Source organism: Caenorhabditis remanei, chromosome V (assembly GCF_010183535.1).
Source record: "Caenorhabditis remanei strain PX506 chromosome V, whole genome shotgun sequence".
Classification (NCBI taxonomy): domain Eukaryota; kingdom Metazoa; phylum Nematoda; class Chromadorea; order Rhabditida; family Rhabditidae; genus Caenorhabditis; species Caenorhabditis remanei.
In genome coordinates this window covers 10,456,990-10,474,663 of record NC_071332.1, presented here as the reverse complement: position 1 = coordinate 10,474,663, position 17,674 = coordinate 10,456,990, and the positions used below count along the sequence as shown (strand labels likewise).

Sequence of the window (17,674 nt, the reverse complement as noted above, 5' to 3'; positions counted from 1 at the left end):
TCTCATTGATTTGATTTTCGATGATTGTGGATTGATTGAAGGTTTTCAAACAATTTTCGTTAAGTATATTAAGATTTTGTCATTAAACTGCCTAAGACTCACTCCAGATTGACATGCGGGCTGTTGGATATTAATTTTGATAAACACTCGGAAAAGTTTCTCGTGGTCACCCAGTTTTTCCAATGAAGTGGGAGCATGTAAGTTTCCCACAACTTTTTCTACAGCTGTTGCTCCCTTTCGTCGGGGGCGTCTTCCGGTTATTTACGGCATGTGAACTTTTTCCAACTTTCATGTGGATAGGCCAGACTGAGGTCTATTGAAAAACAATGAACGTTTCTTACTTATTCTACCACACAATGATGTACATCAGAAATGCTACCAACTAGCCAGTTAAACAGGAATAATTATAAGAAATCTTTGTTTTTTCTCGTCTCTCACATTTTTATGATCAATTAATGACACAATAAACGAACTGATGTTCGCTCTCTTTCATCCTCTCATCTGTTGATCTTTCTTTGATTGTTTTCTGAGTTCTACTTTTCTAAACTATCTTCTTATTGCTTCTCCGTGATATTTTGTTCTTTTTTTAAAATTTCGTTTGCAGGAACGGAGGATGGATACTAAAGATGCTGAAGATGGATTTCCTCCGGAAAAACAGAGTCATCGTGAGTTTTGAAATCCAAATATTTAAACTTTCCAAATGAAAAATGGTGACCAGAAGACAAAAAATTATATCTAAACAGTATGAGAAAATTGAAAACCTAAGTGGAAACCTTATATTCCTCCATTGAATTTCATTTGAAACCCCAATTCTCTATATTTTCAGCGTTTCTCCACATCCGTTCCCGTCGTCTGCATGTAGTTCTTTTGCTGATGTATGCTTTCTTCTGTATGTGTCAAATGACTGCTCATATAGGATTATCATTATCATGTATGTGCAACTCCACGGCGGTCGCCATGATGAGCACGAAGTTAGTAAGATGTCGTAAGACAACCACAAGTAAATACGTGATTTTTCAGCACTACAAAATTGATCGAAAAGACTGAATCAGCCCTTCTGAAATCAGTTTTCAGTAATACAACAAATGATATAGAAAATAACAATGAAAGTTGTTCAACGTTAGAAGGAAAAGTGATCAAGGATTACGGAGTGAGTTGAAAAATAATTAAATAGTATCCGAGAGAAAATCCGTGTCTAATTGGAACTATATCTTTCATTACTTAATATTTCTTTTCTTAAAATATCGAAAACCTTTTATTACTCAATCTTTTCTTTATAGGGAACATTTGTGTGGTCAGTCAGCTGGCAAGGTTATATTGTGTCTGCTGCGTTCCTCGGTGGATTCCTATTCTCATATCCTGCTGGATTCCTTGTCGATCGTTTCTCAGCAAGACATATTCTATCTGCTTCAGTACTCATGCTAACCATTTCTTCAATTCTTATGCCATTTCTAGCTACTTATTTTGGAGAGGGAGGAGCGTTCGCCAGTCGTTTTGTTATGGGAATCAGTGAAACAATGCTCATTCCTTCACTAAATTCAATGGTAACAAAATGGATTCCAGTCAATGAAAAGAGTCTCGCTGCATCAGTTTTCACTTCTGGAAATCAACTCTCTGGAATGTTTGGAAACGTTCTAGTCGCCGAGTTATGTGCTAGTTCACTCGGATGGAGCTCCATTTTTTACAGTGGAAGTCTTTTCGGAGTGTCTTGGCTCATTCTGTGGCACATGACAGTCCGTAACTCTCCTCATAATACCAGATGGATTCACAAAAGAGAGTTGGACTATCTGGCCAATCATATTCCACCGAAACACAATTCCGGAGGATCAAGAAAGAAGGCGACTCCGTGGAGAGATATGCTAACATCGAAAGTATTCTGGTGTCTAATGTACAATAGTATTATTGGAAACATGATGATTGCTTTGATTTTTGTGTATATCCCTGTTTTCTTCAAAGATGTTCTCATGTTGGATGTTCAATCGGTATGTTTTCCATCAAGACTTCTTTAAATCATTCTTCCATTTTTAGAACGGTTTCTACTCTGCAATTCCACATCTTTCAAATCTCGTCGTGAAACTGTTTTGGGGTTTTCTAATGGATAAATTGAGAAGGAACAACATTTTGTCGCCAACTTCCACAGTCAAATTATCTCAGTTCTCCTCGATGATCGGTATTTCAATAACTTGTTTCTTCCTCAGAAAAGTAAATTGTTCCACTCCAATCGAGGCGCTTGTTTTGTTGAGTGGTGAGTTTTGAAACGAAACAAAATTTACACGAATATAATTTATTTTCAGTGGTGTCTGGATTTTTCGGATTGTCGATTTCTGGCTTTTACACTTCATTATTGTCAGTGGCACCGTCACACATTGGAACTCTGACTAGTCTCGGAACTGTTATAGGTGAGAAGATGAATGTTTTATTTTAGAATTAAAGGAATGTGATTTATGGAATTATTTATTAGTAACAGTTTATCAGTCTTGTACTCAGCCAAGCTGTTTGCAGGTTTCATCGGTCGAATGTTCACACCTCTCCTGATCTCACATTACAAAACCGTGGGAACTGCTGAAGAATGGGGTCAGGTTCTTTTGATCTACGTTTTTGCGTCTGCTTCTGGAGGTATTATCATGGCGTTATTCGGATCCGGCGAAGTTCAAGATTGGGACTACTCAAAACGACACAATTCTGCACGACCCAATGCGTTGGTGGCTCCAGAATCAGATAAAAGTCTAGAAGACTTTTAAATCTCATCGGTTTTGTTGTATATTTATTATTTAGTTTGTGTTTTATATGTCAGTTGTGATTTTCAAATCTCATTTCTCGCTTATTTCATATTTAATGCGTTCGGGTCAATAGAAGAGCTTTATTTATTTCAGAAAAAAGACGATGTTTTTATTTGTGATTGTTGCTTGAATGAAACAGATTTAACGTTAAATTAAGAAGAGGGAACAAACAGATGCTCATATCTGTCCCTAACTCAAAAAGCAGTCAATGGAAGTATCGGCTCTGTTCCAAAATCGGAGGCCCATAAAAAAATCGGAGGCCCATGGTAGATAGAGAATGCCATCGTTTATAAATGATGAAAACCTCCCTTATAAGCATCTGAAGTAGTGCAGAAGTCTGAAAACCATGTTGTAACTACATGATGTGCAAAGCTTATTTTTATTATTTTTTTCATTCATTGCTAATTATAACAGATCTTTTTTAACACATTTATTTACCCGAAGGAAGTGACATATTTATGTGAATGATTGTTAAAGGAAAAAAATGGGAAGCAACTATCCGCCTTTGCCAGTTTGTACTTTGGGTGCCTTGAGCATCTTTGGAAGTTTTGGAGGCTTCGGAGTTGTAGGGGGTTTGAAACCCGAAGAGGATGTTTTCGTTTTCTTTGTCGTTGTGGGGCGATATAGAGGGAAGCAATTAGAAAAGTGGGGCTATCAATTATGGAATTCTTGGTAGTAGTGAGTTTACTTTGTGGTTTTAGTTGTATAACTAGGAGTTTTAGTTGTATAACTAGGAGTTTTAGTTGTATAACTAGGAGTTTTAGTTGTATAACTAGGAGTTTTAGTTGTATAACTAGGAGTTTTAGTTGGTTTGACTGTCGTAGTTTTAGTCAATGTTGAAGAAGAGAAGGGGGTAGTAGAACACATGGTAGATGTTCTGCGCCCACCTCGTTTTGTTGTCGTTAGAAGAGGTGTGGAGGAGGTTGTTACCACAGGTGACTCAGCAGTAGATGGCGTAACTGCTGGTGATGGAGACGCAGCCATATTAGTCGAAGGATAAGTGCTAGCTGTAGGAGTAGTGGATGATCTGTGGCCACGGCGTCTGCTTGATGTAGAGAAAGGTGTGAATGTAGTGGATGTGAATACAGGTGTCGTTGACAGCGTGGTCGTTGATGGTATCGAGGATGGAGACGCAGCATCGTCCGTCGCCAATGTAGAAGATATCCCTGCAGGCTGAGGAGTTGATTTATGATGACCGCGTCGTCGGTGAGGGGTAGCAGAGTCAGGCAAGTGTGACACAGTTGAAGTGAAAAATGGAGTTCCTGAAAATGATAATAAGAGCTATAGGAACGGAAAAAAACCTGGTGGGAAGGTTCTGGAGTCATTGTCAGATATGTCGCTGGTAGGAGCAGTTGTGCTATCATCGATATTGTCGTCGTCGGCTTCTTCAGAGTCAGTGAATTCTTCATTGTCATCTTCTTCTCTGCTTTTACGTTTATAAAATTTCATTTCGTAAATAAGCCTGTTCAACAATTTCTCTTTGCTGTAATTCCACCTCCACATGTAATTATACATATGCCCGTCGAGGCGGTCTTCAGGCGTTCCATATCGGGCTTTCAGTTGAGTCTTGAGTGCATTCCAAGTGCATTCGATCGTTTGTGTATGAATTGTGCGGTCGTTAGGGTCAACAAAGTTAATTTTATGGTTGACCCAATGATGGTCGAACTGCATTGCTCACTTCAAAGATGCGCAAGGCACCCAAAGTACAAACTGGCAAAGGCGGATAGTTTCTTTCCATTTTTTCCTTTAACAATCATTCACATAAATATGTCACTTTCTTCGGGTAAATAAATGTGTTAAAAAAGATCTGTTATAATTAGCAATGAATGAAAAAATAATAAAAATAAGCTTTGCACATCATGTAGTTACAACATGGTTTTCAGACTTCTGCACTACTTCAGATGCTTATAAGGGAGGTTTTCATCATTTAAAAACGATGACATTCTCTATCTACCATGGGCCTCCGATTCTGCTACGGGCCTCTTATTTTTTTATGGGCCTCCGATTCTGCCATGGGCCTCCGATTTTTTCACGGGCCTCCGATTCTGCCATGGGCCTCCGATTTTTTTATGGGCCTCCGATTTTTTTATGGGCCTCCGATTTTTTTATGGGCCTCCGATTTTGGAACAGAGCCGAAGTATCAGCATAACTAGTATACGTTGAACAGCCATTTAGATGATATTCAGCAATGTGACGACTTAATCACAGTTTAGTTTAGAAGCTCTCAAGGTTTTTGAAACGACCCCAAATCGCTATAGTTCAATGTTAGTACTTTCTCTTTCTCTTGAAATCAAAAAATCCTTAATTTCTGATCTTTTCAAACCTCAAAACGTGTTAATTAGAATGATCAACTAATATGGTGGTCGTGCACATCAAGAAGGAAGTTATCTTGATCAAACATTCCACCTCAATGCATTTAATTTTTTTTGAATTGTTTGATCTACTCGATTCTGTCTAGCTGAATGTAGTTCTTTGAGTGAAATATTTTAAAAGTTCTATGGGAATGTTCTAGGACAACTCACAAATCTGAAAAATCTCAAAATTAGGTTCCATTCAAAGAAGTCAATGCATTCGATCTTTGAGAGATCTGTCTGTTTAGTTGGTCTGGAAGATATTACTAGAAATCCACTTTTTTTTTCAATTTTCCCTAAACCCATTACCTAGATTCTCAACCACCAATTGAAAATAAGTCATTTAATACTTTTTTCTCAATTTTTTTGATCATTGATCGATCTGAATTTATTTCTTGGAATATTGAAAGTAGCTCTGCAGATAATCCAATATGACTCGAACTCTCAACTAAATTGATAGCGAGTCTCAAACTCTTTTTCTGACGTAAGATGATTTCCAGAGCACAAAAAATAAAACTTGAAATGTTCTGATATCTTAACGAACTTGTACTCAAATTCAATGAGATTTTTGAGTAGGAGATTTTTGGGGTTAGTTTTCAGTAGAGAAAAACACATTTGGTTGCAAAATTATGTTATGTTGTCTCGAGATTTTGAAAAATAACTCCTACATTCATGACAAATTCCGAAAAAAATACTCACAATTTGCATGAATTTCCAAAACTTTGATCTAGAATATAATTTGATCTGAATCTGCCGAATAAATAGGCTTTCAACATTCAGTAAACTACACTTTTGTTGCCCTCTTGTGTTTTTTTGTGATTTTATTTCCAGACTTTATCCCTGTTTTTGATCTCATTCACACATTTTCTTTTCCGTCAGACTTTACGTTTACTAATGAGTTGATATATAATCATAACAGTGAGCATCATAACACAGAGAACTTAATTTTTTGAGCCACTATACAATCTCTGGTACAAAATGTATATTTGCTATAGTTCCTGTTCCTGTCTGAATTCTTGTCAGAACCGAACCAATTTCTACTTATTTGTTTCAGTTTACAGACAAAATTTTCTTTTCTTCAGCATGACATGTGCAATGGAACTCGTCCGTTATCTTCACTTGATCCATTATTCTGGATTTGTGGGAGCCCAATTTTTGAATTCAATTCTTGTGTTTTTGATTCTAACAAGATCGGAAAACATACTTGGAAACTACAGATATGCAATGTTGGTTTTTACTTTATGCTCTATGTTATATTCATGGGTTGAGATATTGGTGCAACCGGTGAGGAAAATGACACCGATGGATAATATCAAAGAACTGATTTCTAGGTTGCTCATATGAAAGGATCCATGTTTGTTGTCTTCATGGATAGTAGTATTTTAAGTTTGAACAATCCTCTAGGACAGTTTTTGACTTGTAAGTTGAACCATCCTTATTATTGTTATTCTTGAATTCAGGTCTCCACTGTGTGCTATCCGGGTTTGTTGCTTCTCTTCTAGCATGTCAGTTTATTTATCGTTACATTGCATTATGCAGGTAAAGACTCCTGTAACATGATTTTTTTTAACTTTCATTGTTCATGATTATCATAAATCATTTTAAAAGCAGAAAAATAGATATTTGGATTACAGAACGCATCTTCTAACTTATCTTCAAGACTCAAAGCTCTGGCTCATATTCAGTCCTTCTCTATTCGTATTCACAGTTTGGCATGTTGGATTCTTCCACGGAATGCCGAACACATTGGAGAAACAAATATATCTCCACGAGGAGTTGATGACATGTTTTCAAGTGGATTCATTCATAACTCCTTTTGTTGGACCAATGTATTGGTCGCGTGATTCAAATGGCGATATCCATTGGAAACCTTTTGAAGTCCTGGCTGCTCTCAGTTGTTCAGCTGTTCTGGTATTATTCCACAGTCTTCAAAACACTACATATATTGTCTATGAGTTTTCAGGGCGCCTGTTTCTTCACAATAATTTTTTGTGCTTCTCGAATTTTCGCAAAAATGAGGAATTCCAAACATCATTTCAGTGCGAAAACATTAGATGTCAATAAGCAATTGTTCAGAATGCTGTGTATACAGGTAATCACGTATCTCGTTTTTATACTGTGCACAGTCTCCCAGACTCCGAGTAAGAACTGCAAGAAAATTTTTGATCTACCCTCATGAAACGAAAAATTTGAGAAATTAGTAGGTCTACAAATTTATTTCTTTGATTTTTAGCGTAAAGCTCAAGGTTAGAAGTAAGAACATTTCAGTTTTAGAATTATTCTGAGAGCATTATCCACCCATTCAATTCAAAAAATCCTGGTTTCAGATACTTTTTCAAGTCGAAAAGGCTATTTTTCATTTTGATTTCGGAAAAATCTACGGGATCAGTTCATTTCTCAACATTATCCAACGAATGATAGCTCAAAACGTTCGCCTTAGATTTGTACACATTTCTGTAGGACGGTTTTTCAATTTGCTCATTAGTTTTCGAGAAAATAACAAAAAATTGAAAAAAATTCGGAATTTGATCGATTTCTCGAAAACTAATGAGCAAATTGAAAAACCGTCCTACAGAAATGTGTACAAATCTCAGGAGCACGATTTGAGCTATCATTCGTTGAATAATGTTGAGAAATGAACTGATCCCGTAGATTTTTCTGAAATCAAAATGAAAAATTGCCATTTCGACCTGAAATAATATCTGAAACCAGGATTTTTTGGATTGAATGGTTGGATAATGCTTTCAGAATAATTCTAAAACTGAAATTTTCTTACTTCTGACCTTGAGCTTTACGCTAAAAATTAAAGTAATAAAGTTTTAGACCTACTAATTTCTCAAATTTTTCGTTTCATGAGGGTAGATCAAAAATTTTCTTGCAGTTCTTACTCGGAGTCTGGGAGACTGTGCTGTGTTAAAACGACACATTTCAGACTGTAATCCCTATGATCACCATGTACGTTCCCGTGGCTTTATTTGTGATTTTACCAATGTTTGGAAAAGATATTCCGTACTTGGGTAACCTCACAAGTAGTAGTTTGGCCGTGTATCCATTAATAGAACCAATTATTGCAATAACTTGTATTGCAAGTTTCAGAAAAGCCGTGATAGGTGAATAGCATATCTGATAAAGACTGAATAAACTGTGTGTTCCAGGTTTGATTCAATGTCCAACCAGGCCGTCCAGAAGATTTATTCATATATTTCCTAGTTCCACTTCAAGATATTCTGGTCCACATCAATAATTTAAAGTTTCGATTAAAAAGTTGCTTTTATTCCCATTGAATCCACCGAATAGGTCTTATTTGTATAAATGTGTGATTAAAACTCACAGGAAAGATAATAGAGCTAATACTACATGTTGCACTATGGTACAGAACAGTTAATTGAACTGAAAGCGGATGATGTGAACTCATTGATAAGAACTGACCAAAAGTTTTCTCCCCATCAACGAATTTTGTTGCTTATCAAAGTGAAACAGCACCAAAAATTTATTCAATTCTGAGCGAAACGGCACATATTATTTAAAGTTTGAGGAGAATGCATTTTAAGTGGAAGCTTGAAGAGATGGAGCGAATCCCATACGTTGTTGTCCAATGTCGTGGACGTTACAGTATTGGCGGATGAATGGATCTCCGAGAATCCATGATGGTCCGAATCCAAAGTTATTGAAGGCAAAGGCAGCGAAGATGCAGGTGTCTCCCATTCCAACGTCGACGATGTAGTTTACTGGTTTAATGGAATATACATTGCTTCCGATGGTGACATCAAGAGTTCCTTTAGCGGTGGCACATGGAAGATAGTACGATTGATCATCACTGTGGTACTAAAAATATAATTGTTATTTTAACTGTTTACTCTATTTGATTTTTATTGACTTACAGTAGCTCCAAGGGCATCAGCAAGACCAGCAATCACAGCCTTTGGTCCTCCGATGAAGGAAGTTCCAGTGTCAGAGATCACTTGGTAGTTCTTGGTGATTGAGTAGGAACCGAGCTTGAATCCACTAGCAACGAATTGATAGTAGGTGGCAGAGGAAAGTGGTTGATAAGCAATGATATCTCCGCAGTTGGTGGTGTCAAGGGCTCCATAAGTGAAGACTCCTCCTCCGACATTGTTGGCGGATCCCTTGTGCTCAAGCCAGACGGTGAAGATTGGCTGATCGAGAATTCCTTGATTGATGGCGTTGATGAGTGGTGGGACAACATGATCGACAGCAAGGGAAGTGAACGCAAGTCCAAGAATTCCTTCGGCAGCATCCTGAAATCATTATATTTGTATTCAGAACAATGATCAATGACACCATTCCAGGAACTACTAAAATGTCGAGTTATTTGCTATCATCGACATTTGATTTTCCCCTTTCCAGTTTGCGTTATTTCGGTTTGTCATTGTCTTATCACAAGCATTTGATGCAATAAAAAACTAGAAGCAGTTGTAAAATTTTAGTGCATTTGATTCCGCATTGTGCATCCGTTTTGTTTGCACAAGAATTCCTATGGTTTCTGATGAAATTTTCTAAACTAGATGGTTTGAACTTACAAATAATTGTTTAATAATTCTATTCAAATAAATCAGTCTCTTAGTTTAAAACCGTTTGGATTAAAACCTACAGATTTGAAGTCAGCTGAGATGTGTGTGGCAATTCCAAAAGTGGTTTTTGGAACTGGAAGTTGTTTTTCAGTGGCAGCTCCAAAGGCAACAGTATCTTGTCCCAAATACCCTTTGGCGTTTCCAGATCCGTATTGGATAGACCATGGCTTTCCGTCAATTTGGAAGGTGGTGGATTTCTGGGAGTCGAATATTCTCTTTCCAACACATGATCCACTAAAAAAAAGTTAAAGTTGTATGTCACGACATTGAAAACCGCGAATGAAACGGATTTACTCACTCGCAATTTGGTCCTGGAACCCAAAGATTGGCAGATCCGGTGTCCAAAACAACAAGGAATGGTTGTGGTGGAGTTCCGATGGTGATGTTACCAAGGTATTCGAAATCTCCGTAGTCATTGACGTTTTGTGGGACATTAGCGTAGACAGCTGGATTGGCATCACGAAGAGCTTCCTTATGTTGAACGTAGGCTCCCCATTCTCCACGTCTCATCATCTGAATCTTTTGAGATTCACGGAAGATCAACTTGTGCTGAAGGACGGCTGCCGAGCACAGACCCAGAAGGGCGACTAGTGCGATAAATGTGGTCCTCATACCTGAAATTCCAAAATAAGTCAATTAAGAAAAGATTCAAAAAGAGCTAAAAATGCTGATCAGAAAAAAGAAAAAAGAAGAAAGAAGCAAACGAGATAAGAATGAGAAAATTGGCCGACAGAGTAACAGATTCCTGTTTTATTTGACTTTGCGCCCAATGTCTTATCACTAATTCAACTGATCCTGATAACAGTCTGTGACGTTGGTTTTCAGTTTCCATTTTTGTGCAAAAAGTGTGTATATGATGATATTTAAATAGGTTGGCAACTACGATTCTGGACTTTTGACCTTTATATCTATCACGTAGTACTTATGGACTTTCGCTCGATTTCAAAGTTCCAATGACCTCATTTTTTGTGATGAAAGGTCGAAAACCTCCGTCTAGAAAGCGAACAACTATCTGGTCAAAATTCGTGCATCTGACGTCAATCTAGAACTTTCACTTGATCTGATGCGATAAATTGTTGATATGGAGTCAGAATACGTAGCTCAATTCATAAGAAGCTTATTGTTTCGTTTGAAGTTCCGGCTCATTGTCATCAGGAAGACGAGGACCCAGGCACGTGATGGTCAAGATGTTTGTACTATGCCAGGTTGAACGGAAATGGTATCGATACATTGAAAAGTGCCAGTCGGAAGTGAGAGTATGAGTGAAAAATGGGAAAATTGAGTTGATATGATTGATAATAAGAACTTTAAAAAACAAGATAAAAACATGATGTCAATAGGAGCGTGGCCAAACAATGAATTATGACAACTGTTTTGGCTAAAAATAAGCAGAGAAAGCTGACTCATCTGAAAACTTCAGAACTGAGGATGAAGTACGGAAAACGTAAAAAATCTTATTGAAAGCTGCATCATTTGGAGTTGGTTTGTCTTTCATAAATGTAGTGAAAGCTCAAAGTGGCTCGACGATATTGGATCAGGCTTGACTTCAGTGATACTTTCTGAGAACTTGATTTTAATTGATTCAACTTTAATTGAAAATATTTTATTTGAATCTAAACAAAAAGTATACAATTGCAGTTAGCATTTAGGAAGAGGATTGAAGTGACTTGGCGAAACCCATACGTTGTTGTCCAATGTCGTGGATGTTACAGTATTGACGGACGAATGGATCTCCAAGAATCCATGATGGTCCAAATCCAAAGTTATTGAAGGGGAAGACTGCGAAGACGCAAGTGCCGTCTCCCATTCCAACGTCGATGACATAGTTGACAGGCTCGATTGAGTAGACGTTGGCACCAATTGTGATATCAAGAGTTCCTTTGTTTGTTCCGCATGGGAGCAAGTACGATCCATAGTTTGCGTTGTACTGTAATAAACTGTTGTGAAAAATGTTTTCAACATCTTAAACTCACGGTTGCTCCGAGTGATTTAGCAATTCCGTCAAGAACTGATTGTGGTCCTCCGATGAAGGAAGTTCCAGTGTCAGAGATAACTTGGTAGTTCTTAGTGATTGAGTAGGAGCCGAGCTTAAAACCACTAGCAACGAATTGATAGTAGGTTGCCGAAGAAAGTGGTTGATAAGCAATCACTGGTCCGCAATTGGTCGTATCGATGGCTCCATAAGTGAAGATTCCTCCTCCGACATTTGTAGCAGTTCCCATGTGTTCAAGCCAGACGGTGAAGAGTGGTTGGTCAAGAAGGCCTTGGTTAATAGCGTTGATGAGTGGTGGCACAACATGATCGACGGCGAGTGAGGTGAAAGCAAGCCCAAGGATTCCATCAGCAGCGTCCTGAATATTTCAAACCTAAAGTTGTGTTTTGGTCTTCATTTGAAATACTCACGTTCTTGAAGTCTGCAGAAATTTGTGTTGCGATTCCAAAAGTGGTTTTTGGAACTGGAAGTTGTTGTTCAGTGGCAGCTCCGAATGCAACGGTATCTTGTCCCAAAAATCCTTTTGCGCTTCCAGATTCATATTGAATCACCCATGACTGATTGTTGGACACGAAAGTTGTAGATTTGGTGAAGTCAAATTTCTTCTTTCCTTTGCAGGTACCTCTGAAAAGGAGAATGAAAATCTCTGATATTACTAATTCATTATCTATATACCCGCAAGTAGTTCCTGGAACCCATAGATTGGAAGACCCAGTATCCAAAACAACGAGGAATGGTTGTGGTGGAGTACCAATAGTGATGTTTCCAAGATACTCAATATCTCCGTAATCATTGACATTTTGTGAAAGACTGGCATAGACGGCTGGATTGGCATCACGAAGAGCAGCTTTGTGTTGAACGTAGGCTCCCCATTCTCCACGTCTCATCATCTCAGCTTTTCGAGATTCACGATATACCAACTTGTGTTGAACCACAGCTGCCGAGCAAAGACCCAAAAGGGCAACGAGAGCAATGAAAATTATTTTCATGACTGAAATGGTCTGAAAATCGGAAGATTGGCTCTGTATTCTGAAAGTTTGGAAAATGGTTTGTTGTTCTCTTCATTCTTCCTCTGTATTTAAATACGGCTGGATGAGACTTTGGAATACGTCTATGTAGTTTAGCCACGGAACTTGTATTACGTAAAACCTGAAAGTATCTCCGGGTACCTACTATTGACCTGCTACATCATTTTGGCTCAATTGTCATCCAACTCCGGGTTGAAGGTTCACGGAACTTGATACATTTCGAGTCAATTCTTACTACACACACTTTATTAGCTCATAAAATCTGTTGCTCTTTACTTCCAGAAGCCGGAATCGACAAGACTCTCTCCGTCTCTCTCTTTACTCTTTTCATGTGATAACACGTCGCACCGATCGGGTACAAACCGAAGAAGGAGAAGGAGGCGGTTCTTATCAGCCAATTAGCCTTACGTCAGTGCGCCCGTGAGTTTTTCAAACAGGTATAAAACATAGCACTATCTCACTTTTCTCTACTTCAATTCTGATTTTTGTTCTGATTAAACACTTTCACTTTTCCCCTTCTTTTATATTATAGTTTCAGTTTATGGACAAGAAGAACTTTACTTTCAGGTATGAAGACCCTCATTCTTTTGGCCGTTCTTGGCCTTGCTTCGGCCGCAGTCCACCAACACAAGCTCTCATGGAGACCATCAAAGAAGATCCAGATGATCCGTAATGGAGAATATGCCGCTTATCTCGAATACCAAAGAAACTTGAGAGCCGCTTCCCCAGAAGTCCTCGCTAACCTCCCACAAAACGTCAACGACTTCGGAGACTTCGAGTACCTCGGAAACATCACCATCGGAACCCCAGACCAGAGCTTCATCGTTGTTTTGGACACCGGATCATCCAACCTCTGGGTTCCAGGACCAACCTGCAAGTAAGTTTCAGAATACTTGACGATAGAGACACGTGAATTAACTCTGTTTGTTCAGGACCAACTGCAAGACCAAGAGCAAGTTCGACTCCACCGCTTCCAGCACTTTCGTAAAGAACGGAAAGTCATGGACCATCCAATACGGATCTGGAGATGCCGCCGGAATCCTCGGAGAGGATACCGTCAGAGTGAGTTTTTCTCCAATGTGTTTCTGAATACAATTGAAAAACTGGGAAAATTTTCCGAGTACACCACACTAATACTGTTTATCATCTTCTTTGAAAATTTTAGCAACACTTCTATCATTTCTCCCAATTTCGAAAACTTCTCGAGTAATCTTTTTGTCAACATGACGTTATCAGCAATCGAATTCTTGCTTTATTCTCGAGGCGATAGATTGGCATCATCTATTACAAAAACCAAATAATATTTTATAATTCTTACAGTTCGGAGCCAAGGGAGAGTCTCAATTGGCCGTCCCATCCACCACCTTCGGTATCGCCAGCAAGATCTCCGCTGACTTCAAGAATGACGCCACCGACGGAATTCTCGGACTTGCCTTCACCTCCCTCGCCGTCGACGGAGTTGTCCCACCACTCATCAACGCCATCAATCAAGGAATTCTCGATCAGCCACTCTTCTCCGTCTGGCTTGAGCACAGAGGAGCCCTTAACAACGTCGGAGGAGGAGTCTTCACCTACGGAGCTATTGACACCACCAACTGTGGACCACTTGTCGCTTACCAACCACTCTCATCTGCTACTTATTACCAATTCAAGGCCGCCGGATTCAAGCTCGGATCTTACTCTAACACCAAGGCCGTCGATGTTATCTCTGACACCGGAACCTCTTTCCTCGGAGGACCACAAGCTGTTGTTGCTGGTCTCGCCAAGGCCGCCGGAGCAACTTATGATGACTTCAATGAGGTCTACTTCATTGATTGCGCCGCGACCCCAGGAACCCTTGACATCACCATTGGATCCAACGTTTACTCCATTCAACCAGTCAACTACATCGTTGATGCCGGAAACGGTCAATGCCTCTTCGCTGCCTTCCCATTCGATTTCGGAGGTTTCGGACCATCCTGGATTCTTGGAGATCCATTCATCCGTCAATACTGTAACATTTACGATATTGGAAACAAGAGAATGGGATTCGCTCCATCTCTCCAAAAGTAAATATATTTATATATGTACCTATATATTTTTCGATAATAAAACATTGAAACAACTATTTCTCTTTCGACCAGTCATTCTTCACCTTGGTGTTTCTTATCAGTTTTCATTTTATCAGAGAGCATATGTGCTCACCAAAACGTTTGATGATGCAAAATTCGAAGAGAAGAATAAAAGATGGAATTAGGAAATGGGAAATTAATCATTTTCGTTTTCTATAATGCGATCAATTTGGTTGCAATCGTTTGTTGTAGGACTTTGCTGTTTAGTTGTTCTAAGTTCTGGAGCATTTCATCAAAGTAGAGTAGCATGGAGACCGTCGAAACGAATGGAGATGATGAAAACGGGAGAATGGGCGACTTATAAGAATTACCTTGATAGACAGAGAAAGTTGAGCCCTTGGCAACTCCAAAGTTTACCGCAAAATGTAAGTTACAGGAGAACATAGTGCTCCCAATCTTTCCTAGATTTGAAAAAATTAGTTTTTCAAAGAATTTCCTTGTAATTTTCTTTAACATTATTATTTCATTTCTATTTTAATTTTCAGGTCAATGATTTCGCTGATTTCGAGTATCTTGGAAACATCACTATTGGTACTCCCCCACAACCATTCCTTGTTGTTTTGGACACTGGTTCTGCCAATCTTTGGATTCCAGGACTATCATGCAAGTGAGTGTTCCTTTTTTGTGCGAACTGCTAGAACATTATAAAACTTTTCCAGAACCAATTGTGATTCCAAACGAAAGTTTGACTCTTCAAAATCATCGACATTTGTGAAGAATGGACAATCTTGGACAATTCAATATGGATCAGGAGCCGCTGCTGGAATTCTCGGGCAAGATACTGTAAAGGTTTATTTGCTCCATTTAAACTAAATTAAGTGTTTTAATACAGATTGGAGCTACCGGGGAGGATCAATTGACTATTCCAAAGACTACATTTGGCATTGCGAACCAGATTTCAGCAGATTTCAAAAGCGACGCGACTGATGGAATATTCGGATTAGCATTCACCACACTTGCAGTAGATGGTGTAGTGCCTCCACTCATCAATGCTATCAAACAAGGTCTTCTTGATCAACCATTGTTCAGTGTCTTCTTGGAACATCGTGGAACACTGACTAACGTCGGAGGTGGAGTGTTCACGTATGGAGCAGTGGATACAACAAATTGCGGTCCAGTTATTGGATATCAACCATTGTCGTCAGCTACCTACTTCCAATTCAAGGCAAACAGATTCCGATTGGGAAAATATCTGAATGCGAAGATAGTCGATGTGATTTCGGATACCGGAACTTCTTTCCTCGGTGGACCAAGTGTTGTCATCGATGAGATGGCGAAGCAGGCTGGAGCGACGGTAAGCTAGAAGAAATATGACAAGACAAAAGTTTTCTGCCTTCACAAACAATTTTATAGCAGACATCTTGCCCATTATTAAATGACCTTTCAACTCTAGACTCATAATTAAATTCAACTTCCTTTTTTCTAACTATTGGGAAAAGTTGAAAATTTATCTAGATGATCGTTGATAGTTCAACTTTACTTTAGTCTTATGTATTATTTACAGTATGACATTCTCGGTGAAGCCTATATAATTGATTGTGACGCCACACCCGGACCTCTTGGAGTCACAATCGGAGGTCATGACTATCAAATCGAGCACTACAATTATATTGCTGATGTTGGTGATGGAACATGCGTATTGACTCTTTTCCCAATGGATTTTGGTGGCTTCGGACCAACTTGGATTCTTGGTGACCCGTTCATTAGACAATATTGTAACATTTATGATTTGGGAAATCTTCGAATGGGATTTGCTCCTTCTCTGCAACCAGCACCAACGGTATCTACCCGATAAATATAATTTTGTGTCTTTTGGTTTAGAGTTTAAAAACGTGTTCCCTCCAAATAAAAATCAAAATCGAAGTCCAGAAAGCATTCATTTTTTACTTTTGTTTCAAAATGAAGAATGCTCTTTTGATTCTTCTTTTCCTTTTCCTGGAACCATTCAATTCTCAAAATCATGATGGTGGAAGATTGATGATGATGGACAAACATATGAGACGACTCAACTTAACTGATATTCATTTCACTGATCCGAATGGTGTAAGTTATTTAATTCTCGATCAGTACCATAACTACATATCCATCTTTCAGGTTGTGAGAGTGGATACAGTGATGAATAAATACAATTCTTCAAGAGAAGAACTCATAAGAATATTGAAGGTTTGAATCCAAACCTTATTGACTGGTTGAACATTTTTCTTCAGGAGAAAGTCAACGAGACTGCTTATAACATGGTGAAGAATAAACCACAAAGGGTTGATGAATGGAACAAAAAAGCTGTCGATCTTCCACATCCAATTCACAGTTCACAGTATAACAAAACTGCAAAGGGATAAATTTTTCGAAGAACTGTGTTTAATAAATTTCAATTTTATTTGCTCTTTGTTACAGGATTTCTTGAGTTAATTTGATAGTAAGAGACGTGACAGCTTTATTGAGAACAAATCAGGTTGGAAAAATTAGAAAAAAGTAAAGAAAAGAAAAGTAGAAGAGTAGACTCAATTAGCCAACATATCTATGAGCCCATTGTCTCCAGTTTCAGCGTATGCTGGTGCAGCAACTCGAGTTTTTCTCCACATCTTTTGACGCCAGGCAGGTCCGTAGTTAACTGAAAAAAGATTTATTTGCAAGTAAATACACCATTAATAATAAAAAACGAACCCATCATTCTATATTGTGCATCGACCAAAACCAAAAAAAGAAGAAAAACAACAAGGATTCGCAGAGTTGATTGCATTTCTGAATACATGTGGTTTTGTATGGATGGAATCAGAAAAGATGGAAAATAGGAAATAGAAAAATAGATTGAAGAGATG

At 38.5% G+C, this 17,674-nt stretch overlaps 8 protein-coding genes across 8 annotated transcripts; 4 read left to right on the top strand and 4 right to left on the bottom strand.

The window, feature by feature from the left end:
• Nucleotides 1-613: 613 nt before the first annotated feature.
• Nucleotides 614-2,741, top strand: GCK72_018808 (uncharacterized protein; the record flags this gene model as incomplete). Its single annotated transcript, XM_003110621.2, has 7 exons — nucleotides 614-665; nucleotides 827-971; nucleotides 1,021-1,150; nucleotides 1,281-1,982; nucleotides 2,029-2,245; nucleotides 2,295-2,399; nucleotides 2,503-2,741. The coding sequence occupies 7 exons, from the start codon at nucleotides 614-616 to the stop codon at nucleotides 2,739-2,741; spliced, it is 1,590 nt and encodes a 529-aa protein (XP_003110669.2).
• A 723-nt stretch (nucleotides 2,742-3,464) lies between these two features.
• Nucleotides 3,465-4,451, bottom strand: GCK72_018807 (uncharacterized protein; the record flags this gene model as incomplete). The annotated part of the gene is made up of 2 exons (XM_053732751.1): nucleotides 3,465-3,946; nucleotides 4,082-4,451. 2 exons carry the CDS (start codon nucleotides 4,449-4,451, stop codon nucleotides 3,465-3,467), a joined length of 852 nt encoding a protein of 283 aa, XP_053581664.1.
• Nucleotides 4,452-8,677: 4,226 nt separating this feature from the next.
• GCK72_018806 (uncharacterized protein) lies at nucleotides 8,678-10,335 on the bottom strand (the record flags this gene model as incomplete). The annotated part of the gene is made up of 4 exons (XM_003110494.2): nucleotides 8,678-8,956; nucleotides 9,013-9,390; nucleotides 9,744-9,957; nucleotides 10,022-10,335. 4 exons carry the CDS (start codon nucleotides 10,333-10,335, stop codon nucleotides 8,678-8,680), a joined length of 1,185 nt encoding a protein of 394 aa, XP_003110542.1.
• Nucleotides 10,336-10,901: 566 nt separating this feature from the next.
• On the top strand, nucleotides 10,902-11,493 carry GCK72_018805 (uncharacterized protein; the record flags this gene model as incomplete). Its single annotated transcript, XM_053732750.1, has 2 exons — nucleotides 10,902-10,973; nucleotides 11,362-11,493. The coding sequence occupies 2 exons, from the start codon at nucleotides 10,902-10,904 to the stop codon at nucleotides 11,491-11,493; spliced, it is 204 nt and encodes a 67-aa protein (XP_053581663.1).
• GCK72_018804 (uncharacterized protein) lies at nucleotides 11,369-12,705 on the bottom strand (the record flags this gene model as incomplete). The annotated part of the gene is made up of 4 exons (XM_003110638.2): nucleotides 11,369-11,650; nucleotides 11,697-12,074; nucleotides 12,127-12,340; nucleotides 12,392-12,705. The coding sequence occupies 4 exons, from the start codon at nucleotides 12,703-12,705 to the stop codon at nucleotides 11,369-11,371; spliced, it is 1,188 nt and encodes a 395-aa protein (XP_003110686.2).
• A 608-nt stretch (nucleotides 12,706-13,313) lies between these two features.
• GCK72_018803 (uncharacterized protein) lies at nucleotides 13,314-14,796 on the top strand (the record flags this gene model as incomplete). The annotated part of the gene is made up of 3 exons (XM_003110415.2): nucleotides 13,314-13,621; nucleotides 13,677-13,806; nucleotides 14,065-14,796. The coding sequence occupies 3 exons, from the start codon at nucleotides 13,314-13,316 to the stop codon at nucleotides 14,794-14,796; spliced, it is 1,170 nt and encodes a 389-aa protein (XP_003110463.2).
• GCK72_018802 (uncharacterized protein) lies at nucleotides 14,059-15,900 on the bottom strand (the record flags this gene model as incomplete). The annotated part of the gene is made up of 3 exons (XM_053732749.1): nucleotides 14,059-14,286; nucleotides 14,425-14,735; nucleotides 15,807-15,900. The coding sequence occupies 3 exons, from the start codon at nucleotides 15,898-15,900 to the stop codon at nucleotides 14,059-14,061; spliced, it is 633 nt and encodes a 210-aa protein (XP_053581662.1).
• Nucleotides 15,014-17,194, top strand: GCK72_018801 (uncharacterized protein; the record flags this gene model as incomplete). The annotated part of the gene is made up of 8 exons (XM_003110211.2): nucleotides 15,014-15,220; nucleotides 15,341-15,462; nucleotides 15,515-15,644; nucleotides 15,688-16,149; nucleotides 16,360-16,635; nucleotides 16,725-16,898; nucleotides 16,950-17,018; nucleotides 17,063-17,194. The coding sequence occupies 8 exons, from the start codon at nucleotides 15,014-15,016 to the stop codon at nucleotides 17,192-17,194; spliced, it is 1,572 nt and encodes a 523-aa protein (XP_003110259.2).
• Between the last annotated feature and the right edge of the window lie 480 nt (nucleotides 17,195-17,674).